Source organism: Montipora capricornis, chromosome 9 (assembly GCF_036669925.1).
Source record: "Montipora capricornis isolate CH-2021 chromosome 9, ASM3666992v2, whole genome shotgun sequence".
In the NCBI taxonomy this organism is placed as follows: domain Eukaryota; kingdom Metazoa; phylum Cnidaria; class Anthozoa; order Scleractinia; family Acroporidae; genus Montipora; species Montipora capricornis.
Genome location: NC_090891.1, coordinates 14360625 through 14388124, shown reverse-complemented (window position 1 = coordinate 14388124; position 27500 = coordinate 14360625). Strand labels below are relative to the sequence as shown.

Genomic DNA, 27500 nt, shown 5'->3' with positions numbered 1-27500 from the left:
GCAAAGGGCTACATTGACCATTGGAACCAAATTCATGTGCGATCAATATATTATGTATTTTGTATTTTATGCAACTACAATGTATAATTCAGTGCTATGCACTGCAAGACATCGAAATAAACAAGCATCATCATCATCATCATCATCCACCACAACCACCACAGACACACTGTCCTGTGTGACCTAAACACCAGTGGCCCAGACAAGCCAATCAACGACAAATTTTACCAGGAGAAAACAGCTCCTTGTCCTCCTCAGCCCATTATGATACCGGCCAAGAGAAGCCTACCTCCCCCTGGTGAACTTACCTAGGAAACCATCCTCAAGGAGTATGCAGAAAATTTCAAAGGGCTAGGATGTCTCGGACCCCGTGTTCACTTCACTGTCAGACACAATGTAACGCCAGTGCAGATGACCATCTACAGAGTCCCTGTGGTCAAGAGGATAAAGGGAGAGGAAGCCATAGACAAATACGTTGCAGTTACATTTTAACACCAGTAGGAGACCCCACCTCTTGGTGCTTCAATGAAGTCATCAAGAGACATCAAAGAAGACCACAATCTGTGTGCAATATTTCTTGTTTACAAACATTGACGTCACATTCCTTTTGATATTCAAATTTGCCAACCACAGAACAAAAGAAGTCATTGTTTCAACCACCAATTAGGTTCTGGTTGGCACATTAATAATGTTCAATGGGTGACGTTCCGAGAAACATCGTTATTGACCGTAGTCAAAAGCAATCCTCAGACCAGTGTATCAGATGCCTACACTGCCCAAACAACTTCATAAACTCTGCCATGCTAAATGTTTCTCATTAGTGGATGTAGGAGGTTTCCTTCACATACCTCTTGATAAAGAACCATCTCTAATGACTACCATGCACACATCTTATGGCGGATACCACTGGCTCTGCCTCCCATCTAGCATCTCAAATGCCCCAAGGAATTTCAAAAGCGACTGATATCAGCCCTAGAGGGCCTTCATGGTGCGCTGTGCATTGCTAATGACATCCTTGTTTTTGGTGAAGTAACAAACTACGCAGAGGGACCATGACCAGCACTTTGTTGTCCTTAAGTTCATGGGCAACAACATCAATGACAGAGGCATCCAATCTGACCCTGACAAGATAGCATTCATCATGTCCATAGGCCAACTACCTCTCACCCCATTACCCCAACATAAGCCACTCCATCTGACCTGTCACTCAGCTTTCACAATCAGACACCCCCTTTATGTGGGCCCAACGAAGCTCTGGATGAAGCATTCCAAACAGCGAAACAGCTCATCGTCTATTTACACATTCGTTTAAAAATGGAACAAGTGTAGTCAGGAGATGTCATAAGTTCTATGGAAAAAGGTTTGCCTCTGATTCTTGATATTTTTCAAAAGACGTTTCGGCTAATTCTTAAGCCTTCACCAGTGATATGAAAGTGAAGTTCGTTATCATACCCTATTTAAAGTAACGTACATGTAGTGCAAGCTTGCTTGCGCGATGGCTTTGTAGGCTTCTGGAAGTACAATATGATCATTCCAAGCCTTCGGGTCCAAAGTAGAGTGCCAGGCTTCGAGGAAAAGTCACTCATAGTAATTAGCAAGTCAAAAGCAACAAACTTGACATTTTCAAAGTTCATGATGTGGCTGAAATGGTGGACATAGCTTGCAACTTTGGAGTTTGGTCAAAACCTACCATTGCTTTTTGTGCTCCACAATTCGGGTCTTTAATGATCTTTCTGTTTGGCCATAGTACACAAAATTCCACTGCGTGCAATTGATTTTGTACACTATGCCTGATTTCTAGCGGTCAGAATCGTCTAGCTCTTTAGGGCACGGAAAAAGGCTGTTGATGGTTAGATGTGGTTTGTAAGCTACTTTGACTTTTTGTTGTTTCAAAATGCGACCTATTTTCTCGGAAACGCTCTGTACATACAGCAGCACTACAAAGCCATGGAAGTTGTTATCGGCGGGTTGTTTGGTTAACACCCTCTTGCAGTTTTGAAGAAATGACATGGGATAGTCGTTATCTTGCAGAACAGCTTTGAAAATCGTTGATTTTGTCTTTGTGTAGAGCTGTGAAAGTATCGTCAACATAGCGTTGTTGTCTGTAAGAGAGGCCGATTGTATAGTTACTGTAGAAGCTATTCCACTTCTGATATTGTCCTTGGTCAGCTCAGATAAATTTTCTCTTTAAAAAGACAGAACGCCCTCAACAGTGGATACAATCATCTCAGTCGGTATACATTTCCGCGTCACAGAATGTTCTAGTCCATATCAGAGACCTTGTGTCTCAGTCTTGTCTAAGGGACGGAAAGGGATATTCCTGACCCAGTTTTTGTTTGTCTTGTGGGGATTCTTGTCTTTGGTTCGTTGAAGTTACTAAGTTTCGGTTCTGTCTTAATGCGATATTGTTCAGTTGTTTTCTCAGCTTGTTAGTCATCAATGTTGCGTATAACGCCGAGTCATTTAGTCGGTACAAGTTGTTTGAGTTTGTCAAGTCGTTGCTGTAGTCTGTTGTTGTACTGGTTGAGTCTTCTGTGACAGTCATTAATCCGTACTTGGATCAGTCGTGTGTATGTGGCATTGACAATCTGGATAGACTCTTGTTTGTTCAACGGAGAGAGACTTCAGATGAAGACCAGCCAGAACAAGATCAAGTTCTTTGCAGTGGTGGTTGAACCAGAGTTGTCGTATTTGTCTGACGTTGCTTGCGACCAGTGTTTTTATAGTATCTACTGACATTACACAAATCACTTGATTGTGAAGATGACTTCCGCTCAGGTTGTCGAAATGACAGTCAATGTCATCTCAAACAGTCCTTCTCAGGACTGCACTCACCAGGACGATCGTACTTTACTTAAGCTTGTTCTGTTACTCAAATAACCTATAGTTGCTAAACTACATAGGAATAAGACTAAATCAGTTAACCCATTGACTCCTGGGGATTCCCCATTGACGAGTAAAATCATCTGGCGTTAGACAGAGTAAAATACTCTGGCGTTAGACAGAGTAAAATACTAAGTACAGCCGGTTTAGGCCGGTTTAGGAGTGAGTGGGTTAAGTTAATAAAGAAATGCATACAATGAAGTCTTAATTAAATACATACAAAATGAGACTTCTATAATTCAAAAATATTGTCATATTGTGGATTCTTGTTAGAAATAATGCAAAATCAATGTTATTCATTACTGATTTATTTTTCTTAAGGCCACCTTTAAAAATATTTAAATTCTGGGCTTGCTTTAAGGTATCTAGAATTAAGGTCCCCTACAAATTATCTCAACAAGGTTCTGCCTACATCTAATTTGAAACGAGGAACAGCAAAGTTATTGCTTAAATTACGTAAATCGTATCCACCGCTAGTGATGCTATCAAAATGCTTAATTAGATCATCTGATAAATCAGATTTATATAACGTGTACATAAACAATAGCATTAATCTGTTCCCATCTAGCTAAAGTCAAGGCTTCTTGATTGCTAGTATCAGGTATCCTGTGAATAACCAACTTTTTCTTGTCCCTCATTCACCAAGGCCTGAAAAAAGGCAAGAGAGCCTGGGAAGACAGAAACCTTACGAGGACATCAGCGGCTTCTTGGCATACACTGTAAAACTTGAGAGCCCTTTGAGCATCTTTGACAGGGAACCGTCCTTGAAACACTTTGACAACGCAGTGTCCACATGTGGAAAGGAGTCTCTTTGAATACACGAGTCTCACTGAACACGTTATAACAAATTAGACATAGAGGATATTACATGGCCGCGCGGGGATACAAATTTTATCTTTAAGTGCTGAAAGTATCTCTCACGAGTGAGCGAAGTGAAGCATACACTGTAGATGTAGTCAAGCATGATAAATTTTTGTTGTCACTGACTAAAAAAGCATTAATTAATGGCTATGAATGTAAATGAGTGCTTTAAAAGAGCCGCAAAACGTCAATTGAGATTGCCAAGGACTTGTAAATGTCAGGAATGTGAATGTGTTCATTAATGGAATTCGATTCGCCAATTGAGTGCCACGCTTCTAAAAATAATCTTTTTGACCATTGAGAACAGTGGTCAATGATCTTGATGTCATCAAGGTCAAACTCATGATTGTTTTGTATGCAATGTTGGGTAATAAAGAATTTCTTTCTCCTGTGAAAATCGCTCTCTTGTGCTCTCTAGTCCTGGATCTTAGGTTCTTGATGTTTAACCAATATAGACTTTGTCACAGTCTTTTCAATTGATTTTATAGATCACTCCTGTTGATAGGTCTGATTCACAGCTAATGACTTAATTTCTTTGGATTTAAGATCTTGCCCCAATTTTTTGCTCATGAAAACTAGTTGTACTGTAAACCAATCTTATGACTAGATCGCAAAATTGTTTCCGGACCGCATTGGCAACCACCTGATCTTTGAATAGAACACTAATTCTCACTGTGCCATTATCACTGGTGTTACGAGTTTGTTGTGTGTGTCAGTGGCAGATAGTTTGCAGTCCAAACAAAACGCAGGATTGTCAGAACAGCAACAAGGTTATTTATTCCAAAAGAATGTAGAAAATACTCCACAAATTTCCACAACAGGCCACACAGCCTCTGCCAAATATAAATGTGATCTCAGTAACACTTCAATGAACACTACTCACTCAGGCGTCACAAAAGCAGTCTTCGGTATGTCCTCCTCAGGTATAGAAATTTGCCAATAGCCCTTGCTCAAATCAATTCTTGTGAAATACTTCTCACCACTCACCTTCTGGAACAAATGCTCGGCAGTCGGCATTGGTTCAGGGTCAAACACGGTTAACTTGTTTAACTTCCCGTAGTCCACACATATCCGATTTGTGTTGTCCTTTTTCTTAACAACCACGACAGGCGAGGCATAGGGTGAACTTGATTCTCTTATGACCCCCATTTTCATCACGTCTGTAATATCCTTCTTCAGGGATTCTCTTAAGCTATACGGTACTGGATAAGGTCTTGATATAACTGGTTGATTGGATGTACAGATGTAAGATTAATATGATGCTGAGCCAAACTCGTAGTACCTGGAGCTTCTGTAAACAAGCTTTGAAACTGATTTGCGAAGTCCATAAACTCTGCTCTTTGCTCATGAGAAAGGTTATCTCCAGTGGCCACATCTTTGACTGACTCTTTAGCAACATAACCACCAATCTCCAGAAAATCAGCATCATATACGGGATCAACTTCTGCTACTTCACCTTTACAGTGCAACGCGCCTTACTGTGGCCACCCAACAAACTTTCACATTTGACAATTACGTGTAAATACGTCAACTCAACAACCCATGCAACAGTGTTTAAATTACATCCGTACGAACTTTGCAAGGAGACATGACTGTCAATTAAATTTGCACACCGATTGGTGGACAATTTGTAAAAAGCTTTGTTAGGTGGCTACGGAAAGGCGTGCCGCACTGTAACATGTTCGTTATTACCAATATTAGTTTCCATTTCAACAGCAACTGCTCCTACGAGTATGGAATCTTCACGCTCAAAGTACTTTTTCAGTAGGTTGGCATGGTAAAGTCTCTCCTTTCCTTTGACACTCACTTTATAGTCATTGAGACCCACTACAGCACTAACCTCAAATGGACCTTTCCATGGCATTCTAGGAGCTTGTTATGGTCAGTCAGTAAAAGCACTAACACTTTATCTCCTGGTGCGCACTTCCTGACTTTAGTCTTGCGGTTGTGTTAGTAATGCTTGCCTTTGTGCTGGGCTTTCTGAAGCTCGGTGTGTGCAAGTTTGAGGGTATCTTCCAGCTTCTCGCTTAGCTCAAACACATACTGATAGCTGTTCATTACTTCAGGTTCCTCCAGCTCTTTCCTCCAGAGCTCTTTAAGAATAAACATTGGCCCTCTGACAGCTCTTCCATAGAGCTACTCAAACAGTGAAAAACCTGTAGACTCTTGAGGAACTTCACGATATGCAAATAACAACAGGTTGATGTAGCAGTGCCACTGTCTCGGCTGCTCGCTGCACAATCTCTTTAGCATGCTCTTCATAGTTCCATTAAACTTTTCTGTTAGACCATCACACATAGGATGATGGGGAGTCGTAGTGGGCTGTTTAATGCTCAATAAACGTGTCACCTCCTTCATACACTCAGACACAAACTGCGTACCAAGGTCACTCAAGATCTCTTCAGGCACTCCTAATCGACTGAAGATATCCACCAATGCTTCTGCTACAGTCTCAGTATCACTGTTCTTGAGCGGGACAGCTTGAGGATAACAGGTTGCAAAGTCAACCAATGTCAATATATATCTATGACCATCTTCACTCGGGGGACCAATAGTTTCAACCAGGTCGATTGCTACTCTCTTGAATGGCTTGTTGATTAATGGCATCTTCTCCAGGGAAACCTTCGGTAGGGATCCCTTGTTAACTGTCTTCTGACATACATCACTGGACTTACAATAATAAGCCACATCCCCTTGAATACCTGGCCAATAGAATGCACTTTGAATCTTATCAGTCGTTTTCTTTATTCCCATGTGACCTCTCATGATCAATCCGTGAGCTAGTTCCATTATTCAATTTCTCAACTGCACAGGGACGATGACTTGCCTCAGAGGTTTACCACCGTTCACATAAGGGTGCTTGTAGACGTGATACAGAACTCCTCTTTTCACTTCAAATGAATTCTCAGCCTGGCCTCTCACAACTACATCATCTCCCTCCCAATATTTCTGTAAACTCTCGTCATCACGTTGCATTTGCCTAAGCTCTTCTCTATCTAAAACGGAACTTTCTTTGGTATTTGGTACCTTCAACGGAATACATTCTCCAGCCTTCTTAGCTTGGGTTTCTCGTGGTTACAGCACAAGCTTCTTGCACATGATCTTGCCAGCTTGGATCTGGGTCGTCAGCAGCTCTAACTCCTGGCAAATTACCAAGAATTGGATCATAAACAGCATCAGGGAGACACTGCGCTTCCACTTGGTCTTGGCTATGGGCACTTTCCTGGCTGTGTTGTCAATGAGCAACATACATGTACGGTAACATTAAAGTCATCAGTGAACTGATCCTCAGCCACAAGATCCTTCTTTACCACTAGTTATAGTTCTCACTAGAGCTGCCCCGCCCTACAGTACAATTTTCTTTTGTTTTTGTTTTCTTTTGAGTTGGGCTTGTTGTTTACAGTTTTGTAATTTCTTTGTTATGTTGTTACAGAATTGCGGCTCAGTACTTTGGTTTTAGTAATTTTGGATCTCAAAATACTACAAGTGTACAAAATGTAGTTTTGGGAAGTGCTTGGGATCTTTTTTTTTTTGCTATGTGGTTTAACTTAGGATTTGTTTGTCCTTAAGAAGAAGCAGAATGTAGGGACTTGGGTGAGTTTTAACATTGGAATGTTATAGGTGGCATTGTAGAACAATTTATTTTATAGACAGCATTGAAGAACAATTTATTATTATATTTAAACCTGATATTTTGCAATTAATAGACTAGTTATTAGAAACAAAATTATAGCTTAAGAGGGCAATTTTAAATAGAATTGGTTTGAAAAGCATTGAAAAATTGGTCTGTTGAATAGAACGAAAAAACGATAAGTGGATGAATTATAACTGGAACCAACAATATATTTTTATAATTGATCTTTTTTGATCGATTACAGCTTTTTGTCAATATAACTATTGTGATGTGGTAACAAAATGGAAAAAAAAGCAATGGAACCACACGTACATACAATATATTTGGCTTATAAAAAGTGGAAAAAAAGAGAAAAGTATGAAATTTGAACTTAACTATATATACAATATAATTATCTTTCAAAATCTATTTTAAGTGACGATTGTGTTTTTAACTCTAATAGTAAGTAAAGTTGTATGAATAAAATTTCAAACTGGAACAACATTGATATAAAAAATAATTAAAAATATAGTATTTTTGTTTGAACTTTTGGAGTTATCGTTAAATGTCATTATGAATTTTTGAGTGACCAAGAAAAATCTTCCTCGTTTTATTAGCTTTCTTGGACAAAAATTTGACGGAAAACTGACCAGGCACGAATATTTTCAGAATTTCTTTTTTTTAGTCCGATTAGCGATAATGCGTAATATGTAAATCCGATAAAATTGTCAAATTTGCAGCCCATTGCTAACGGCAACGAGACATATCACCTTAAGAATAACTGACCTCTGTTTGCTAAAAACCACCCAAATAACCGATTTTTCGACGGAAAATTCATCCCAAAGGATAAAACAATTCACTGGACATGAAATCAAGGTAATTATGTTCTAGGGAAAGCGAAAAGAAGCGAATATTTTGAGGGAAAACACAATTCTGTAAGATCGAAGGAACATGTGGCGAAAACATGTAATTGTATCGCTACGAAAATAATCTTACTTTTTCAGGAATTTTAACGCTTGAAATTGCAACCAATGAACCACAATCCTTTTCTTTATCCCTTCCGAAGCCTTTAGTGTAATTTTTTGGCTGAAAAACTTTAGTAAAACCGCTCCGCGATCGGTTGAAAATTTTTCCATGACCATGACCATGACCATGACCATTTGCGGAAAAACGTTGATACCTTGCGGCCGTGCAAGCGATCAAATCGAGATATTTTCTGGTTATAATCTACCGGAAATACCTACATTCTCTCTTCTCCAGTCTTCCTCTATAACCTATACTCCGAATTTAAGATAACATATTATGTAATTAATTTGGAATTAAAAAGCGGGGGAAGAAAGCAGAGCCATTCCGGAACAACTCCCAACCTACGTGGCGGCGCAACTCACCAGTTGTAACGCAAAGCGGCTTTGAGCGCAGAACGCCCCCAAAGCTACATATCAGAGTTGGCCTCGCTACACTCTAGAACCTTCTAGAAAAAACTTTAGCTCAGGATTTGACCAGGATTTTCCAATACCAATCAATTGATTGTTATTGATTATTAGTGATTATTATTGATTATATTGATTATTGATCTTCATTGATTGATACCGCCGGGACTAAATTGAAGACCGAAAATATGTCAGGAGTAATTTTGGTCAATTTTCCTTGTGCTTCAAAGGTCTTCAAAGAAGGTAAAAAACATCTGATGACAAATTGAGCCTCGTGGCATTACTGACATGATTGTGATTATTACCTTGATTCAACCCTCAACTCCCTATCCTCTCCCCGCCTACCATTACATGTCAATTTGTAAGGTCAGTTGGTTTCACACAATTTTTTTTGTCCACAAAAATGACTGGAAAGCATTAGAATTAACTAATAAGCAGTGAAAATATCCTTTTCTATGCATAAATGAGACAAAATTAAAGTCAATTTGACATTGATCAGAAAAAGCCAAGTTTTCTTACTGGTGATTAAAGAATAATTCTTCAATCACCAGTAAGAAAACTTGGCTTTTTCTGATGTCAAATTGACTTTTATTTATTTCACAATCAGCAACTTGTGAGACTATAGTTACAATCAAAATGAGGTTTCGACAATGAAATTTGTGAACAATGACCAGCGCTTTTGTAAGTACACAAGTTCTGATTTACTTGTGCTCTGGATGCAATTTGCAAAATAGGCAAGTAAGTGGCGTATTTGCAGTATTTCACCGTGCACAATAACTTCGAAACTAACAACAATACACAGACTCTAGGGGGAAAGTTTCTGGATTTGTAAATGTTTTCGGATTCATCAAATTTAGGGGATTCAGATTTGTGCACGTTTACATTAAAACCATTCTGGGATGAACAACTGTTTACACATACTGACTCGATGAATCCGCCATTTCATCACTCAAAATGGGATCCAAAGCCAAAATCAGAAAATACAGGCACGTTAAATTTGACGGATAGTGAAGTGGAAATGTTACTTGGAGTGGTTCAATCTTTTTAATCACAACAAGACTTTGAAGGTCATGAGAGAGGGTTCATGAAGCGAAAATATGAGGACTTACATGTACGAAGTGAATTAATTTGTACAAAATGCAAACGAATTTCGATGAAATTTGGTTATTGTTCTCTCGAAATTTCAGGGGAAGAAGTGTTATTTTTCGGCCGATATTTCAAAGAAATTTCACTGACTGAGCCACACGTAAGTTCGAACACAGGACAAAAATTTGCTAATCTGACAACAAAATTTCGGTTGGAGTTCATACGTACTGAAACGAAAATTCAAGAACCTAATTAAAATATCGTAATCTTGAAACAAAAATTTCGTAAAAGTGTCGGTTAGCGTTTTGCATTTTAATGAATGAATGGAATCAACAACTGTACTCTTCTCTCAACCTTAAGTGTAAACACGACCTGAATGAAACTGCAGACAAGCATTTCAAGCGATTTCCTTTCCTTTAGATAATTGATACTCTGTCAATAAAAAGATATAACAGTGTAATGCCCTTATCGCTTTGATTGATTAGAAGAAGTCACACTTCAAAGTTAACTTCGATGCTTACAAGTTCCCTTTTCTTCTCACATCAAATCCTTTAATTATCTCCACTTAGATAAATGATCACTCCTGCCAAGTCCAGGTCAGTGGAGTTGACCTCTAGGTTGAAATCTGGTTCTGGAACTGTCATAATAATTATGATGTCTAAGGCACCAGTAAAGTCAAGAAATGCATTCGCATTAACGTTGTTGACAGACGCCATTTCGGATTTGATTACATGCCCTGGTTTTCAAGTCACGCAAGTATCACGCAGAGAAAAAATAAAATCGCTTACCATTCAACAAATTAAGTCAACAAACTGAGATATTGTAGGTGGGTAATAAATAATGAGAGTGTCAAAGTTTTAAACCGCGGCCACACGAGCGCTTTTTGCTTGCATCGGTGATGCAACTTTTCAAAATTTGTCGCATCGCCAGTGCAGGATGAAAATTGCAACTGTAGCCACCCTTGAACTGGCGACGTGACAAATGAAAAAATTGCAGGAAAAAAAATTATTCGGGAAAGATCTCATGGATATACCCACCACAAGTCCCCTAGGTTAAACTCTCATTTTACAGATTAAGTCTAAGTGCCTATTTCAGTGATTAGGTTTAAACTTTTGTTTATCTTATTGCTATAGCAATATTTAGGTCTAGAAACTGATTTAGAATGGTCATTTTTTTAGAGTTATGGTTGGTGTATATATCCATGAGGTCCTTGTAACAATATTGCTTAACATTGGCTATCATTGTAAACCGTGACGTCGGTTAGCCTCGTTTTGAAGAACTTTGAACGTTTTGAACTTTCATTATCCGCTTCGTCTTCTTCATCTTCGGCTTAACACCTCGATAATAATTGTTACATGATGGCAGCGGTAAAACAAAGAACATAATGACTGATTCTAGCGGTCAAGCTTCTGGAACGCTCGCTCCAGCTCCGGCTTTTCGAAGGCCACAAGTTTCTCCTCCGCAACCTCTAGAGATCGAAGGCGATCGGGTTGATAACTGGAAAATCTGGAAACAACAATGGGATAATTACTGTATTATCACGGGCTTAAACAGCCAGCCAGAAGACTACAAGTGCGCTATTTTACTGCACACGATTGGAATAGAAGCTTTGCGACTTTACAACGGCATGAAATTCTCCGAAGGTGAGGACAGAAATAAAATGGCGGACATTCTAGCCAAATACTATCAGCACTTTCTTGGCCAAACACAGGAATTCTTTGAACGTTTTCAGTTTAACTGTAGAGATCAACCCTCTGGCGAGTCAATCGATGAGTATCTTTCAGTTCTGCGAAACATAGCCAAAACCTGTGGTTTCTGTGACTGCATGCGAGACTTGTTAATAATGGACCGCCTACTCTTAGGAATCTCGGATGACAAAACACATGAAGAACTCCTCTCTACTCACGATCTGACTCTTAATAAAGCTATTGAAATCTGTCGGGGAATGGAAGCTGCTTCTCTTCACATGAAGGCTCTGAAGAATGAAGAAATCAACAAGGTCAAGGATATTTCGAAGAAGACAAAGAAGTCAGCCCCAAACAAACTCCAGCACAAGAAGCCTCCCCAGAGTGATGATAAGCATTCTGGAAAGAAGAAATGTCTATTCTGTCTCCAACTTCATGTAATGAAAAAAGAAATGTGCCCTGCTTGGGGAAAGACCTGTGCATCCTGCGGTGAAAGAAATCACTTTAAAGCTTCAACGAAATGTAAACACCAAGGTGTCAACTCTCTGGGCGACGGTTACTCCTCCGACTCATCCGTAAGCAGCACTGGGACAATCAGCACTGTAACAGCTCTCGAAAGTGAATTTGTGAATTCAGTAAGTCCTGGAAACCAGCTTATTTTCTGTGAAATGGAGGTAAACGAAAGACCTGTCAAAATGCAAATCGACAGTGGGGCTACAGTTTGTATTCTTCCAAAACACTTCCTGAGGGATCAGCATGCTATCCGCCCTGAGAGGGTCCATCTTCAGATGTGGAACAAAACCTCTATGCCCGCTCTTGGCAAGTGTAAAGTGAAAGTCAAGAACCCCGCTACCAAGAAAACGTACAAGGTGGACTTCGTCATTGTTAAAGACCACCTCACACCTCTCCTCAGTGGTACCGCCGCACAGAAGATGAATCTCATAAGTGTTCATTATGACCTGTTTAAAGCAGTTAATGCTGTCAACCACGAAAATCAACACTTCAAACAGTTTCCTGAGGCTTTTAAGGACACCCCTGGTACCCTACCTGGAAAGAAGGTTCACTTGACATTGATTGAAGGTTCCACTCCTGTAATCCGTTGCGCACGCACCCTGCCTGAATCTAGAAAACAAGTTGTCAAAGATGAACTCCAGCGTCTTGTGGACAGGAGTATCATTGTGCCTGTCGACGAACCCACTGACTGGGTGAGTCAGATGTCTGTCGCTGAAAAGAAAGCTGGAATTCGTATCTGCATTGATCCCCGACCTCTAAATGACGCACTGAAGCGCGAACACTACCAGCTTCCCACTCTGGAAAATGTACTTCCAGAACTTACCAAGGCGAAAGTATTCTCTGTTTGTGATCTCAAGTCTGGGTACCTCCACTGTGAGCTCGATCATGCATCAAGTTTGTTAACCACATTTGCCACCCCTTTTGGGCGTTATCGGTGGCTGCGTCTCCCATTTGGTTTGAAAGTCAGCAGCGAAATCTTCCAAAAACGTCTGCATCATGCTCTTGAGGGCCTTGAAGGGGTGAGCTGTATCGCTGACGATGTGATTATCTGGGGTCGAACAGATGAGGAACACGATACATGTGTCCGTACCTTCCTCACCTGCTGTGTTGATGAGGGTATCACCTTGAGCAAAGAGAAGTGCCGCTTTGGTCTCAGCGAGATTCCGTTCATGGGTCATGTCTTAACCAGTGATGGCCTCAAGCCAGACCCCACTAAAGTGGAAGCAGTCCAAAACATGGTTCCTCCTCAAGACAAAGCATCTGTAGAAAGACTACGAGGAACAGTAAATTACCTGTCTAAATTTGTTCCAAACCTTGCCGATGTGATGCGTCCAATCTATGACCTAGCTCTCCCTACCTCCGAGTGGATGTGGGATGCTGTACACGAGAAAGCCTTTACAGAGATGAAGCGTTTGCTGACAAATGCACCTGTGCTAGCCTACTTCGATCCAAGTAAAAACCTATCGATCCAGTGTGACGCTAGTGGACAGGGACTGGGAGCCGCCCTACTTCAAGACGGTCAGCCGCTAGCATACGCCAGCCGCGCTTTGAGTGAGGCAGAAAAGAGATATGCTACCATAGAGAAGGAGATGCTCGCAATTGTATTTTCCCTAGAAAAGTGGCACCAGTACACGTTTGGCCGCCCTGTGACTGTGTACTCAGATCATAAACCACTTGCAAGCATCTTAAAGAAGCCCTTGGACAGAGCCCCTAAACGCTTACAGGGAATGCTAATGCGCGCCCTGGCATATGACATTGAAGTGCGATACCTAAATGGTAAAGAGATGTACCTGGCCGACACGCTCAGCAGGGCTCACCTGCCAAAAGCCTCTGATTGTGGACAAGAAGAATTCGAGACCATAAATGCCCTCTCCTACCTGATCATGCCTGAAGAGAAGATCCGCGAGATCCGCCAATACACCAATGATGACACCTCTCTTCAACAGCTGAAACGTGTAATACAGGAAGGTTGGCCAGCAGATGAGAAATCGCTACCACCCCTTGTCACCCCATACTTCAGTGTTAGGGATGAGCTCGCAGTCACTGATGGCCTTATATTTCGTGGCGAGTGGCTTGTTATACCAAAGGGAATGCGCACAGCTGTCAAAAAAGATGTCCATAGTGGACACCAAGGAATTGAGGCCTGCCTGCGCCGTGCAAGGGAACATGTTTATTGGCCCGGCATGAACAAGGAATTAAAAGCTTGGATTCGCACCTGTGAGACATGCCGCAAGTATGAACTAACACCTTGTAAAGAGACGCTCATGTCTCATGAAATCCCGGACGGAGCTTGGGAGAAAATTGGGGCAGACCTTTTCACCTGTAATGACAAAGAGTACCTCGTCACCGTCTGCTACAAGTCCAACTTCTGGGAATTGGATCCACTCACCGACACCAAATCATCAACTGTGATCAAAAGATTGAAGTCACACCTGGCACGATATGGTATTCCTAGACAACTGGTTACAGATAATGGCCCCCAATTTACATCACGTGAATTCAAATCTTTTACCAAGACATGGGGCATTGAGCACACTACCATATCACCGCACCACAGCCAGGCAAATGGAAAAGTTGAATCGGCTGTGAAGACGGCAAAAAGAATGTTACGCAAGACATCAAAGTCAGGAGAAGACCAGTACCTAGCTCTACTCAATATCCGGAACACACCAACTCAAGGTGTTGCCAGTAGCCCGGCACAGCGTCTTTTGGGGAGAAGGACAAGAAGCTTGTTACCGTCCATAAGATCGCTCCTGGAACCCAGAAGCCGACCCAGCCTCTATGAAAGGGAACAACTCCAGCTCAACCAAAAGAGGCAGCAGCATTACTACAATCGGTCATCCCATGACCTTCCGGCCTTAAAAGCTGGCGACACAGTTAGAATGAAACCATTTGTCCTTGGTAAACACAGTTGGGATGAGGGTCACGTGACAAAGCGACTAGATGAGAGATCCTATGAAGTCCAGTCACACGGTTCCAGCTTTAGACGCAATAGGCAGCACCTACAGTAGTGAAGAGCCCTTCCATTCCCGCAGCGGATGCACTGCCTGTACCAGATCCACTGCCTGGACCTCAACGGGGTCAGGATACTCAATTGCCAAACACAAGAGCTGCGAATGGCCAGAAAAGCCACCTGGAAGCAAGGACCACCAAGCAGTCGTCACCTGTGTGTACTCGCTCGGGCCGTGTCATCAAAGAACCAGTTGGATTCCAGGACTATGTTAAGACTTAATCATTTTTTGTTTTTTTGTTTGTTGTTTTTTTTTTCTATTACTCTTTTGTAAGGACTGAGAGACACTCGCAGCGTTGCTTTAGTTCATTTTCGCTAAAAAAAAAAAAAAAGGGGGGAGGATGTAACAATATTGCTTAACATTGGCTATCATTGTAAACCGTGACGTCGGTTAGCCTCATTTTGAAGAATAAAAACATGTGCTCTTGTTGAACCGCCATTATCCGCTTCGTCTTCTTCATCTTCGGCTTAACACCTCGATAATAATTGTTACAGTCCTTGCCAATTATTCAACGACTACAGTTGAAGCTCTCAGTAAGCGACCAGGTCAAGGTATGACCACCAAAGTAAAACCCTGTTAAAAATGTCACTTCAACTCTAATTGAAAGCTCTCATAAGCGACCACCCTCTATTGTTTATAATTTTGGTCGCTTACAAAAATCGGCTCTCACAAATTCCCGGGGTGATCACTTATGAAGACTTCAACAGGCCTTTTTCGAACGTTAATTTAAATGTAAAAGGCAAATGCTCACTGCAAATTTTTGATAAGCACTTAAAATTAGTAACGCTATGTCTCAACGAAATTTCGCTTGAAATTTGTTTGCATTCTTTTTGCACAGTGCTGTATGTCAGTATGAAGAATTCCCACACAGCACCAGTCTCATTAATCGTGAGAGAATCGCCAGCAAAATCAAACATCTCAGGAAAAAGTATAAAGACTCCGTATATCCTGGTAACTCGGCAGCCATCTTGTGCAAACGCAATCCTGAAGGATCGCAGACAGGCTTAGACAATCTGGATTTGTGGGATAACCCGTTTACATGAATGAAATGTTTTGGATTCAAAGTATTTGTATACAAAGTTTCCACTTTGGATTCCGGATCCATAATGTTCTAGATTTGTGACGAATCTGGAAACTTTTCATACCGGATTCATAAGCATTTCGGATTTGTCACGAATCCAGAAACTTTTGCTCTGGTGTAAACGCAGTCGTAGTCTTCATTTTCAGATTTGCGGAGAGTAGAAATATTTCATTGTTGTGCATGACATACAGTAGCAGTCATAGTAAGGACGAATAAATCAAGGTAAGAAAAAAATACATGTCATTTATTTGTTTGTTGTGATTTATTGTCTCAAATTGCATGCCACACGAATGGCTACACGTAGTTGCCTGCTACCTGCTCATTACACGAAACCAGTTAACTGTGGAACGTCCATCAAGTTTGGAGCTGAAGGAATTTCCACATCACGCACCGTTATGTGACTTTTCTAAAGTGACGTGATCACACCAAGTAAAGCACACTTGCCCTGTATGTTAAATGTAGTATATTGAAAACAAAATCCGATGAACTGAAATTCCGACAAGGACAAATAATTTTATTCCAATTTCAGAAAGTGACACCAGTATTGATTAAAGTCTGACAGGGGAGATTTTAAAATTCAGACAAACGACGAGAGACAAGCGACTAGCTACACGGGACCCCTCCCCCTCCCCCTCCCAAAGTATATTAACATAATTTATTTAAATATTGTCTAACTAAATTCCTTTTGAATGCATTTAAACTAGTTAAGTTCCTCAAGTCGTTACTTCATCCATTCCAGATTTTGACACCTCTATATGCAAAGCGACGCTGTCCGGTTGCTAGGCGACAACGAGGAATATTTAGGTTGTTTGCAGATCGCGTTACCCTGGTACATACAGAGGATCTCATTTGTAGTTGGTCACATAAATATTTGGGCGCGAGATTGTTTAGGCATTTAAATACCATCACTGCATCATTGATATCTAGTCTATCTTTTACCTTGAGAATTCCTAGCGACTTAAGACCTTCGCTAATATGATCGAATTTTTTAAGTCCCAGAATAATTCTCGCAGCAAAGTTTTGGACCAGTTGGAGTTTATGTATATTAGCCTTAGAAGTGTTTGCCCACACCGACGAGCAATAAAAGAGCTTAGTGAACACAAAACTTTTAATGACTAATAAAAGTGTTGGTCTGTCCAAAACATGCTCGATTCTGTTTATATGTACTAACTGATTAAAGCAACTAGAAACTGTTTTAGTAATATGAGTATCGTATAAAAGACGCTGATCTAAATATACTCCAAGGTCCCTAGCAAAGGGAACCGGTGATATAGTTTTATCGAAAATAGAAACAGATATTGGTGGTAACTGCTTAGTAAGTTGCGGTAGGCCAACAACCATTAATTTGGTTTTGTCCGGATTTAAAAGCAATGAATTTCTCGCGCACCATTTGCAAATTTCCTGAAGGTCAGCATTTACTGTAGCTATAGCATTGTGTACATTCGAAACTTGAAATTTTAAAAACAACTGGCTATCGTCTACATAACACGAGACTTGACTGTGAGTAACTAAGTTAATCAACCCATCAATATAGGTAGTGAAAAGTACAGGGCCTGGAATAGAACCCTGAGGAACGCCATGTGTTAAAGTTAACATTTGAGAAAGGGCGTCTCCATATCGCACCCTTTGAATCCTATCAGAAAGATAACTAGAAAACCATGAGAGACAGTGTGAGGCAAGGCCTAATCTACGTAACTTACTTCGGAGAATATTATGATTTAAACTATCGAACGCTTTAGACATGTCGATGACATGTAAGTAAGTGACAGGACATACTTCAGTAATAAATCATATTCACCTGGTCCAAGGACAACCATTCTGATATCTTTTCATCCAGTCCGCTGTCTCCTGAATTTACCTGTGCCTCCGCACGATCTGTAATTTCTGCCGCCATCTTTAAGGATTAACGAACCCGCGTGTAAGTTGTCAGCAGCATCGAAGTATTTTAGTAGATACCTGGTGTATGAGTGCATTTATTGTACCAAATACCCGTCTCTTTACTTCTCTTTCCTCTTTCACAAGAATCAAAAAATATGGGGCGCTCTTCGAAAGACAAAAGGGACATTTATTACAGACTGGCCAAAGAAGAAGGATGGAGGGCGAGAAGTGCTTATAAATTGTTGCAGCTTAACGATGATTTCGATCTTTTGAGTGGTGTGAATCGCGTCGTGGACTTATGTGCTGCTCCTGGAAGCTGGAGTCAGGTGTTGAGCAGAAAAATGATTGAAGAGCGGCCTCATGGCAAGGAGAGAGTGAAGATCGTAGCAGTTGACTTGCAGGCCATGGCACCACTTCCTGGTGTTGTTCAAATACAAGGGGACATTACAAAAGTAAGAATGGGCACAGGTTTTCGACGCTACCGTCGGAGCTGCGAGGCTACCGACGATTGGTATGCCGTATCATAAGATACATGTAAGGTAGCACAAAACGATGATTTTCACTCGATCGTTTATTCCTGCAACGATTGCCATATATAAATTCGGGGGTTGCTCGGAGGTGATATACCAAACAACATGATCTCTTCTGTTAATTAACGATTGTCGTTAATTCTTCATTTGCTATGAATTTACTATTACCCTTAATTTAGGACACTGTGTCCCAGGACCAGTGGTAGCAGGGGAAATAAAGAAATAAAAAAAAATTATGATTATCCGTGGACTGGATTCGAACCCGGAGCGTCTACTCTACATGTATAGGAACCGCTTCTTCCTCTTCACCACTGAAGATCAATTAAGACACCGCATTCTCAGAAAAACATTTATTTAAGTCTGCCATAGAATGTCGCTGCTGAAGAATTATTAGGCCTAAGCTAGATTAATAATTTAAGCCTAACCTTGGATTTTAAAATGTTTAGCTTTGTCGTGAAGTTTTGAAAGCGACCTTTGCAGTGTGTAATATTGTTTGTTGCCATTTGATAACACAGCATTATCAAATAGTGTTTTAAATATTGTTCCTGAGCAGCTAGCGGTGTGGTGGTCAAGTGGTTAGGTGACTGGTTAATAATGAACATTCACAGATTCGAGTCCTATGTCCATACACTTGGGTTGTCTTTTAAAAAATGTATGACCATTTCCCATAATCCATGATTCCATATCAAGCTTTCCATCTTCTAAATTAACGATAATAGTAAATTCAAAGCAAATTAAGAATTAACGTTAATTCAAGGTGGAGAATGGGTTGATACCAAAGGATGTTCTGAGTTTGAGTAGCCAGTGAGAGCGTGCCACTGTTTAGGGTTCGCTGGAAAAGGAGGATCAAGGATCGGGGATCAAGGATCGAGGATCAGGGATCGTGGACTAATACTAACAATAATAATGATAATGATAATGATAATAATATTACTAATATTAATATTAAAAATAGTACAATTTTAACCCGTCAACTCCTAAACCAGCCGTAACTGGCCCTAAAAATGGCGTCTTGATCTTAGGCCTCTACCCAGTCTCCCTTAGTAAATCTCTATTTTTTGTTGTTATGGAGATTTAGTAGAATAATTGACCAATCATTAATTTTGTCGTCTTGTGAGCGTATTTTGACAGTTGATAAGAGACCCCACGAGGGATGGCTTTTTGCCCTTTCCAACGCACGATCAAATTGTACGAAGACAACGGCCGATGTGTCAGATAATGCATCAAAAGATGGGGATGTCCCTGCTTTTTTTCTCGGGTTCAGAGGATAAAGGTGACTTTTATGGTTTTCTTGTAAGAGGAGGGGATACAAGGGACAACAATTTTGATTTACCGGTAGATGGCTTTAAAAGTGACGGTGACGGTGACGGTGACAACCAAGTGAACAATGACACTGATGATAAACAAGAAGCTCGCTGGAATGACCAGCTCGATGATATTCAACTTCCAGATTTCGTGGCAGCTGGCCTTTATTTTTTTTAGATAATCATAATGAATTAAATATTTTCCTTAGTTTCATACATGTAGGAGATGATCTATGGGAATTAATGGCAAACAAAATGAGTAGATATCCCTGTCAAAAATTCTTGAAAATCCCCGAGCGCATTGCCTGTTTTCATGGAGTAAGCCACGCAGAATTAAAGGCCTTTGTAGCAATTAACATAATAATGGGCATTGATTAGCTCCCAAATTTAGCTTTATATTGGTCAACCGATGGAGTTTTTGCAACTAAGAAGGTTTTTTGTCCTAAAATAAACATTATTGGCAATTGAAGGAATTTTCGCCTTCAACATACCTGGAAAGATTAGTATCTTCAACAAATAAATCAAATCAATCGTGCGTTTATAATCCGCAAATGCGAGAATACATCCAGCGATTTTCTCTGTTGTTTTCTTGTGTTGTGTAACTTATCTTTCAGTGAAAGTTTTCAAAGTGCCAAGAGCACTTTTCTACACTATTTTTCTCATGAAACATTATAGATGAAGTGATCAATTAACTAAATTTATCTTGCGGTTTTGTGTATTTCGACAAGCAGAATAATTTGCATAATTTTTGCACTTATACCTGCAAGAAAACAAAGCAATAGGAATAAATTTCGAACAATTTTTATCCATTGAGTGATTAGACTTAACTGTAAATTGCACAAGGCATATTTTGAGTTATAATGTATATTTTTCAAATGCTTTGTTTAGTTAGCAATCAAAAACTTTCTTGATTGCTTAACGCGCGGTGCTTCAAAACATCTACCTTTACATTTTCAGTTCAGCCTTAGGATGTGTTTTCAGTCACTTTTTAGCAATATTTTTACATCATCTGGAAGTTCACTGTTTCTTCTTCAAGGTGAACTTAATTCTAGAACTCAGTATCTTGTGTACATTTACTGTGCATATGGTTTATTTTTAATGCTCGCTTACCACTGCTATAATCTCAAAATTTGGCCAAGTAACCTTCTACATCACACACGCAAATTTTTCAATGGGTTAAAGAAGAAACTAAAAGAAAAGTAACAGAAAGTTGTAATATTGAACTTTGCGAGTTTCTTGTTAAATGTTTTTTTTGTTTTTGAGGAGGGGGGACTTATTTTATTTAGCAAAACGCCAGGAAGGCATCGTGAGATTTGGTTTGTATCAGTCAGCACTTCTTGCACACACCTCGTGACTACATGGCTTATTAATGTGCGTTAGCTCTGGTTCAGTAACAGCCAACCCCTACAGATTCAGCGTTTGGTGACTTATGAAATTTCGATCTCTTGCACCACAATAAAACAAGAGCACAAAATTATACTTCTTGATATTTGTGGTTATTTCCCCACGTTCATCGTATTTTTGTTTCGGTTCTTTAAAAGAGAGAGGTTATAAACATTCTCCGTCTTTTCAGTTTTTTTTTTTTCAGTCAGTCCAGGAAACAAGCCCACAAGTGCAGGAAACAGGTTTTTTGGGTTTGGGTTCAGTCACCTGGCGTGAATTCACCGCTTTCACGTAGGAAAAACACTTCATTGATTTCTTAGGATTCTGCTGTGATTGAAGAGTGCACTTGAGTGTGAAGAATGCTTGCATCTCAATAAGTAGTGTTCTCCACTAGTCACGCAATCAACGACCATAACTTTCAGTCTCCAGCCTGAATACAAAACTCAGAAAAAGATTTTTGCGATGTCTAAAAGGAACTATTCAGATGTTTTGTCCAGTAGCCCGAGTAGTTCCCCTACACCCCCTCCCCCACCCCCCACGTCCAAATAACTTCTCTTATTGTCCGCCCTAAGAGCCTACAGTCTGCATCGTGTAAACTTCCAGGAAGTCAGTCATACATTTTTGTGTGATTATCTGTGCTCCAAGTCTAGCTAAATCTTTCAGAATGAGGGGAAAAGATGTGTTCCAACTCATTTCTTAGTTTTCCAACCAAGACTTCGTGTTTGGGACACTTAAAGCCTGAAAGTAATCTTTTTGTTTTACTTTTGATCAATGAAGAACAAAAGAAAGAAAGAAAGACCCATTAAACAACTGAGCTGGATGGAAGGCTGATCTTTGTACTGTATAGCACAATGTAAAATGAGTTACAGTGAAACTATGGATCATATTATTGTCTTAATTTCTGTGCACACAATTGGTTTCCAGACCGGTCAGTATATAACTTAAGAATGCGTATCTGATCATAGTCATGTTAAGATGCGCACTAGAGATGAATAAATTTAAATTATTATTATTTCTTTTTTTATTATTTTTTTTATTATTATTTTTTAATTAAAAAACTTTATTAACAAATTCTTAAACAATCTTAAATTTACAATATATAATCTACTAAAATGCTAAAAAATGATATTCACAATCTTAATCTGTATTATTATTATTATTATTATTATTATAAAATGCAGACTGGGTCTAAAGAACAGACTACAGTATGAAATAGGCTGTGGCACAGGCCTAGGCGTCAGTCTGCATTTTACACTGACCGATTTCAGACTTGTTAGTGTTCTTGTCTTATTTAAAAAAGCTTTAGTTTAGCTTGTGATGGATCCTCAATCCCTGATCCTCAATCCTCGATCCTCGATCCTCGACCCTCGATCCTCGTTTTCTAGCAAACCCTGTTTTAGTGCATACTGGTTGGCAACGTGAAGCAACCAGTTCCTCATGTACGAGTACACGGAACACAATCATTACGTAACATCTCCATTTCTTTGGAAAGATGAAGGTCATAAAACTGACCTGCATGTCTTGGATTTGAGATTAAACCATCTAAATCAGCAAAAGTAATAAGTTCTCTCTCAGTATCAAAAAACTATCAAACCAAATCACAGTGTTAAAAAAAATGTTCATCATTTCATATGAATGTCTGCAAAACTTGACATAGGTGGCCCAAAGTCGGTGTTGTGTTTTGAATTTAGAGAGCTTTTATGGCAACTTTTGGTCAATACAAATCAGAAGACTTAATAAAAGAAATAAGCACTATTCTTATGTAGCTGAAGCTCCCTTTATAGTACAAATCTTTCGATTCACCCCTCGCTGGACTTTAGGAGCGTGAGGTTTCTTTCAAAGAATTTTTCCAAGTCCGAGGAGGGGTGGAGGAAAAGATTTGTGGTAAGGGAGTGGTGACCTGTCACCAGCTGACTGGTTGGGTGCACGTCTGGTTGTGACAAGAATATTGACAGAAGTCAAAATTGAAATTTTGTGGCAAATTTTCCTTCACAGAATGAATAGTGAGAATATTTTCTTCAATAGATGTTTGGTGGAATCTTTGAACATGTCGCTTGGCCACATTTTTGGCTCAATTTTTGGGTTCGCTTGGCCAATCGACTGGTGAGCGTTTCCTACCTTCTCTCTCTTTTAGAGGTAAGTCTTCAGTTGAGGCTATCTCGCGAAAGAGAGGACAGAATGGCATCAAATTACCAAAGAACAATCACAAGGAGACAACAGACAAGTGGGTGTAACATCAGTAGCATTTCTTTTATTAAGCCTTCTGATTTGTATCAAATTAAAACTTGCGATACAAGCTCTCTAAATTAAAAACACAACACAGAGCTTGGGCCACCCGTGATCTTGAGGGCAGCTTAAGGAGGCTCAAAAGGATTTTCATCCGAGAGTGCTTGCGTGAGCCACACACCCAATTCTAAAGCTGCTCACATCAGCTTGTGATTCATAATGGGTCACCAGAAATAAAATATACTGCTGATTTCGCTCACCTTTCTTCTTTTTTCTTATTTTGATGGATCTATACTCGCTCATTGTGGACCGTTACTTCCTCGTGCAGGTCATAATACTTGAGCACAGGATCCTGGACTACTAGCGCTAGCACTTCCTAGAAGGCTGATTCAGTGACTGAGCAACTTCAAATAATCTTGGCAGAACCTTTGATAAGTAATTCACAAATCCCAAGAGGCTTGACAGTTCTCTCTTAGATGTCAGCCTTGGCATCTCCTGAACAGCTTTTCGGGATCTGGCTTTAACACATCCTTGGTGATCAAGTGTCCCATAAACTTGACTTTCGACTTTCTGAGATTCATTTTGCTGTTGTTTAAGCAGAGATTGACCTTGCATGCTTGTTTTGAAAGACGGACAAGATAATCTCATCATGAATTTGGTTTGCTTCAGCATCATTCTCTCCATACCCTATCACTAGTCATCTCTAATGACTGCTACCCCAGGTAGGCCATTAAGTTTTTCCCTTTAATCTTCTGGTGCCAAGTTAATTTCAAAAGGCAACCTCAGGTACTTGTACAAAAGGAGTCCAGAAGGTCATTTTCAGATTGTTGTCTTCATGTAATCCAACTTGGTAAAACCCATCTTTGGCATCTAGAGTACTGAACACTTTGGGCTGTAACTCCTCTAGAGTGGGCATTTGATACTTTGGGCATATAACTACCTTGTTAAGATCTTTAGGATCAAGACATAGTCTGAACTTGTTGGGGGTTGTGGCCACTTCCAAGCTGCTTATCCATTCGGTTGGTTCTAGGACCTCCACAATTTTCCTCTGCTGACAAAGATTTGTTGGAGCTCTTCACCACGTGAAAACTGAGTTCTTGAGGCCGTCTTCTGTCAAATGTGAGGGTAGTCTCGCCAATAGGCTGTATGAAGGTGCCATCAAACATCTACAATGTATAACTGGACATGGGTAGATTCCCATCCTGTAACAGGTTTCTCAAATCGTTGTAGCTATTATCACATCACAAGTAGCACCTGTCCAATCGACATGTGAGCTGCTCGGTTTACTTTCCTTCTACTAAAAATATAATACTGAACATCAACTGTTGGCCACACCCTTTGACTAACATGACCTCTTCTATCTTCAACAGCAATTCTTTAGAGTCATACATTTTCCAATTTCTAGCAGGAGTATTAGATGATGTCTTCTAATTTTGAGATGGATTTGGTTTCTCGCTATGTTTTGGTTTTTGTTTCGCATGCATCAAATGTACATGTAGCTCTTCACTGTTAACTATCTCTGTTTTCGGAGCTTGCAGGTATTCATCAAGTGTTTCATAGGGCTCTTGGCTTCTTGTGGAAGGATGTGATGGGCACATTTCTCATTTCCTTGCTTCATTTAAGTACATGTAATCATAATGGCTCATGCCAAATACCTTCAGTTCAGGCTTGTTGAGATCCTCTCATGGCAGACTTCCAGAAAATTATTGAAAATTCATTTCTATTTAAGCCATTCTTTTGAATCCTAACAACTATTTGGAGTTGTCTTCAAGTGTTCTGACCATAGTAGTTTATCCATTGCACTGTATGCACCTTTTGATGTCAACTGTTGTTGTAGTTAAAATTTGTGCTTGGTTAAAAATGTTCAAACTAGTTTGTTTTTTTTACTTTCCTTTGTTTTATACACATAAGATCATAATCTGAAACAATGGAAAGTAAAAAAACAAACTTTTTTAACCAAGGAAAGATTTTAACTACAACAACGGCAACAGATGATGTACTAGAGAGTGTAATAGCGGAGCTCTGTGCAGTCTGAAGGACCTATGTCTAGAACAGAAACAAAAGGAGAGCAAAAGAGAACGACAATGACAAAACAGAACAATAGCTCATACAATGTACTTAATGGAAGAAGTCACTCCACAAATTCTTTCCTTGGGCACTAAACAGTTTGTTATTTTTATGGATCCATTATTTAAAGTGGATGCCTATTTTTAAAAGGTGGTTTAATCGGTTCTTCCCTTGTTCAGGAATGAAAATCGAATTTTTATTATCAACTGGAATTAAATAACAATTATCTGTACTCTTTTAAACAAAAAGTTGATTTATTTGTTTGTTTTGCTCTAAAATGCGAGCGAACAAGTGCTTTTTAATCCATTTGCCCAACTGGTTTTCGATGTGCCTCGACAGTGACAAGAAAATTTTGCCCTTATGTTATAAACACGTAATCGCAACGAGTTCTCGTAAAGTGAGGGGGAAATTTCACTAGCGTGTGTTTTTAGAAGTTTGTTTAAAGCACCTAAAGGTAATTTAGTGTTGGAGCGGATCTTGTTTGAATTTCTTCCTTTCTTGGTTGCATTGCCATTCTTTGCGGATTCTTGTTCCAAGCCAACCTGGCATGTTTCAATGAAATACATCAAAATGTGAATGATCTCGTTTTCAGAGATAAAGTGGAATAAAGTACATCAGTAAAACTAGTTTTTTTTTATGGCTTCTAATTTTAGTGTGATTCCTATTCGCTGGTTATTGACAGTTGACTCTGATTTGCTTTTTTCCTTTTGCGTTCGCTCACTGAGGGTGTGCTTTTTTTTCTTTTAAAACTTATGTCGTGCAAGAAAAATTCATTGCCAAACTGGTGAATTCTTAAGTAAATTTGACTTGAAAAACTGATATCGTACTCAACGCTTTGTAATTCATGCGATATCGGTTTTAGCGTAAAATGTACCGTGGAATTCACTGTACTTAGGCAATGAATTTTTCACTAACCCTACAGGCAGTAAGAATAAATAAACCGGGAGCTCCGCTTTTAGGCTTGGCTAAATCTATACATTGTATATTTATGCTTCTGCATAAAGTACAACATTGTAATTTGTGCATACAGTTTACAGTGAGTGGACAGCAGCAGACAGCAGCAGTAAACGAACAAGCCTTGCAACAATAACCAACAATTTTAATCAACAACTAAAACTGAAATTACATGCACAGTATTCTCTTTCACAACATTTTCCATTTAACTGATAATCTTTACACCCTTTCTCTCCAGTTTAGAGCAACAGCAAAAATTCCCAAAAAGTCAAGCTAAAGTATAGTAATTTGCTCAATCGATTGCAATTTCACAGTCAAACAAAGCAACTCACGACTGGACATCCAGTTCACTCAAAACGTCTATAAATCGAAAGGTATTAACTTAGTGTGGACAGTCGCGACATAGTAATGATGAATTAAATTCCAAAATAAGTACAATGTAATTGTAGCTGGCCGCAAAGCCACGTGACAAACAAGACAAACGATTTTTATAACTCGCAGGTTGGAGCTTATCAAAGAACTTTTCTAAGTCTTATCCGACCAAAAAGAACCAAAACTGTCCCAAACATTGGCTACAAATGCACTCGTTGCAGATAAGCTAAAATGTACTGCAATCCAATTAAAAAATTGTATGCCGTCAAGAGTTCGGTCCTAAGCTTAATATGTCTGACAAAATAGACAACGTTTTCAGGCCTTCTTTGTTTTTTCAGTGAGTTTTACAAAATGTGTGAGGCAGCGAGGCATGCATTAAGAAGGAAAACATTACCTGAAAGCTAACTGTTGTTTTGTCTCTCGCTCCATTTCTCTCAGCTTTACAGTGTACTTCATTGAAATTTACTCGTCTTCTCCTTCCTCAGCTTCTGTCGAGGCTTTATAGTAGCGTAGGGGTTGGCGCACTGGTTAGATCTCTGCTTTCCAACCCTGCCGAGAGTAGAATATTTGGCGACCTTCTTTCCCTCTAAAGTTCACTCAGCTTTCCATCCTTCCGAGGTCGG

At 39.7% G+C, this 27500-nt stretch overlaps 2 protein-coding genes across 2 annotated transcripts in view; one reads left to right on the top strand and one right to left on the bottom strand.

The window, feature by feature from the left end:
- LOC138015682 (phosphopentomutase-like) overlaps nt 1-18091 on the bottom strand; it is a 136689-nt gene extending 118598 nt beyond the window's left edge. The window contains exon 1 of the mRNA XM_068862795.1: nt 17962-18091. Within this exon, the coding sequence (XP_068718896.1) occupies nt 17962-18057 (96 nt within the window). The 5' untranslated portion in view covers nt 18058-18091. The remainder of the gene's footprint in view (nt 1-17961) is intronic.
- A 53-nt stretch (nt 18092-18144) lies between these two features.
- Nucleotides 18145-27500, top strand: part of LOC138015683 (tRNA (cytidine(32)/guanosine(34)-2'-O)-methyltransferase-like) — a 15995-nt gene continuing 6639 nt past the window's right edge. Inside the window, exon 1 of the mRNA XM_068862796.1 lies at nt 18145-18493. Within this exon, the coding sequence (XP_068718897.1) occupies nt 18197-18493 (297 nt within the window). The 5' untranslated portion in view covers nt 18145-18196. The remainder of the gene's footprint in view (nt 18494-27500) is intronic.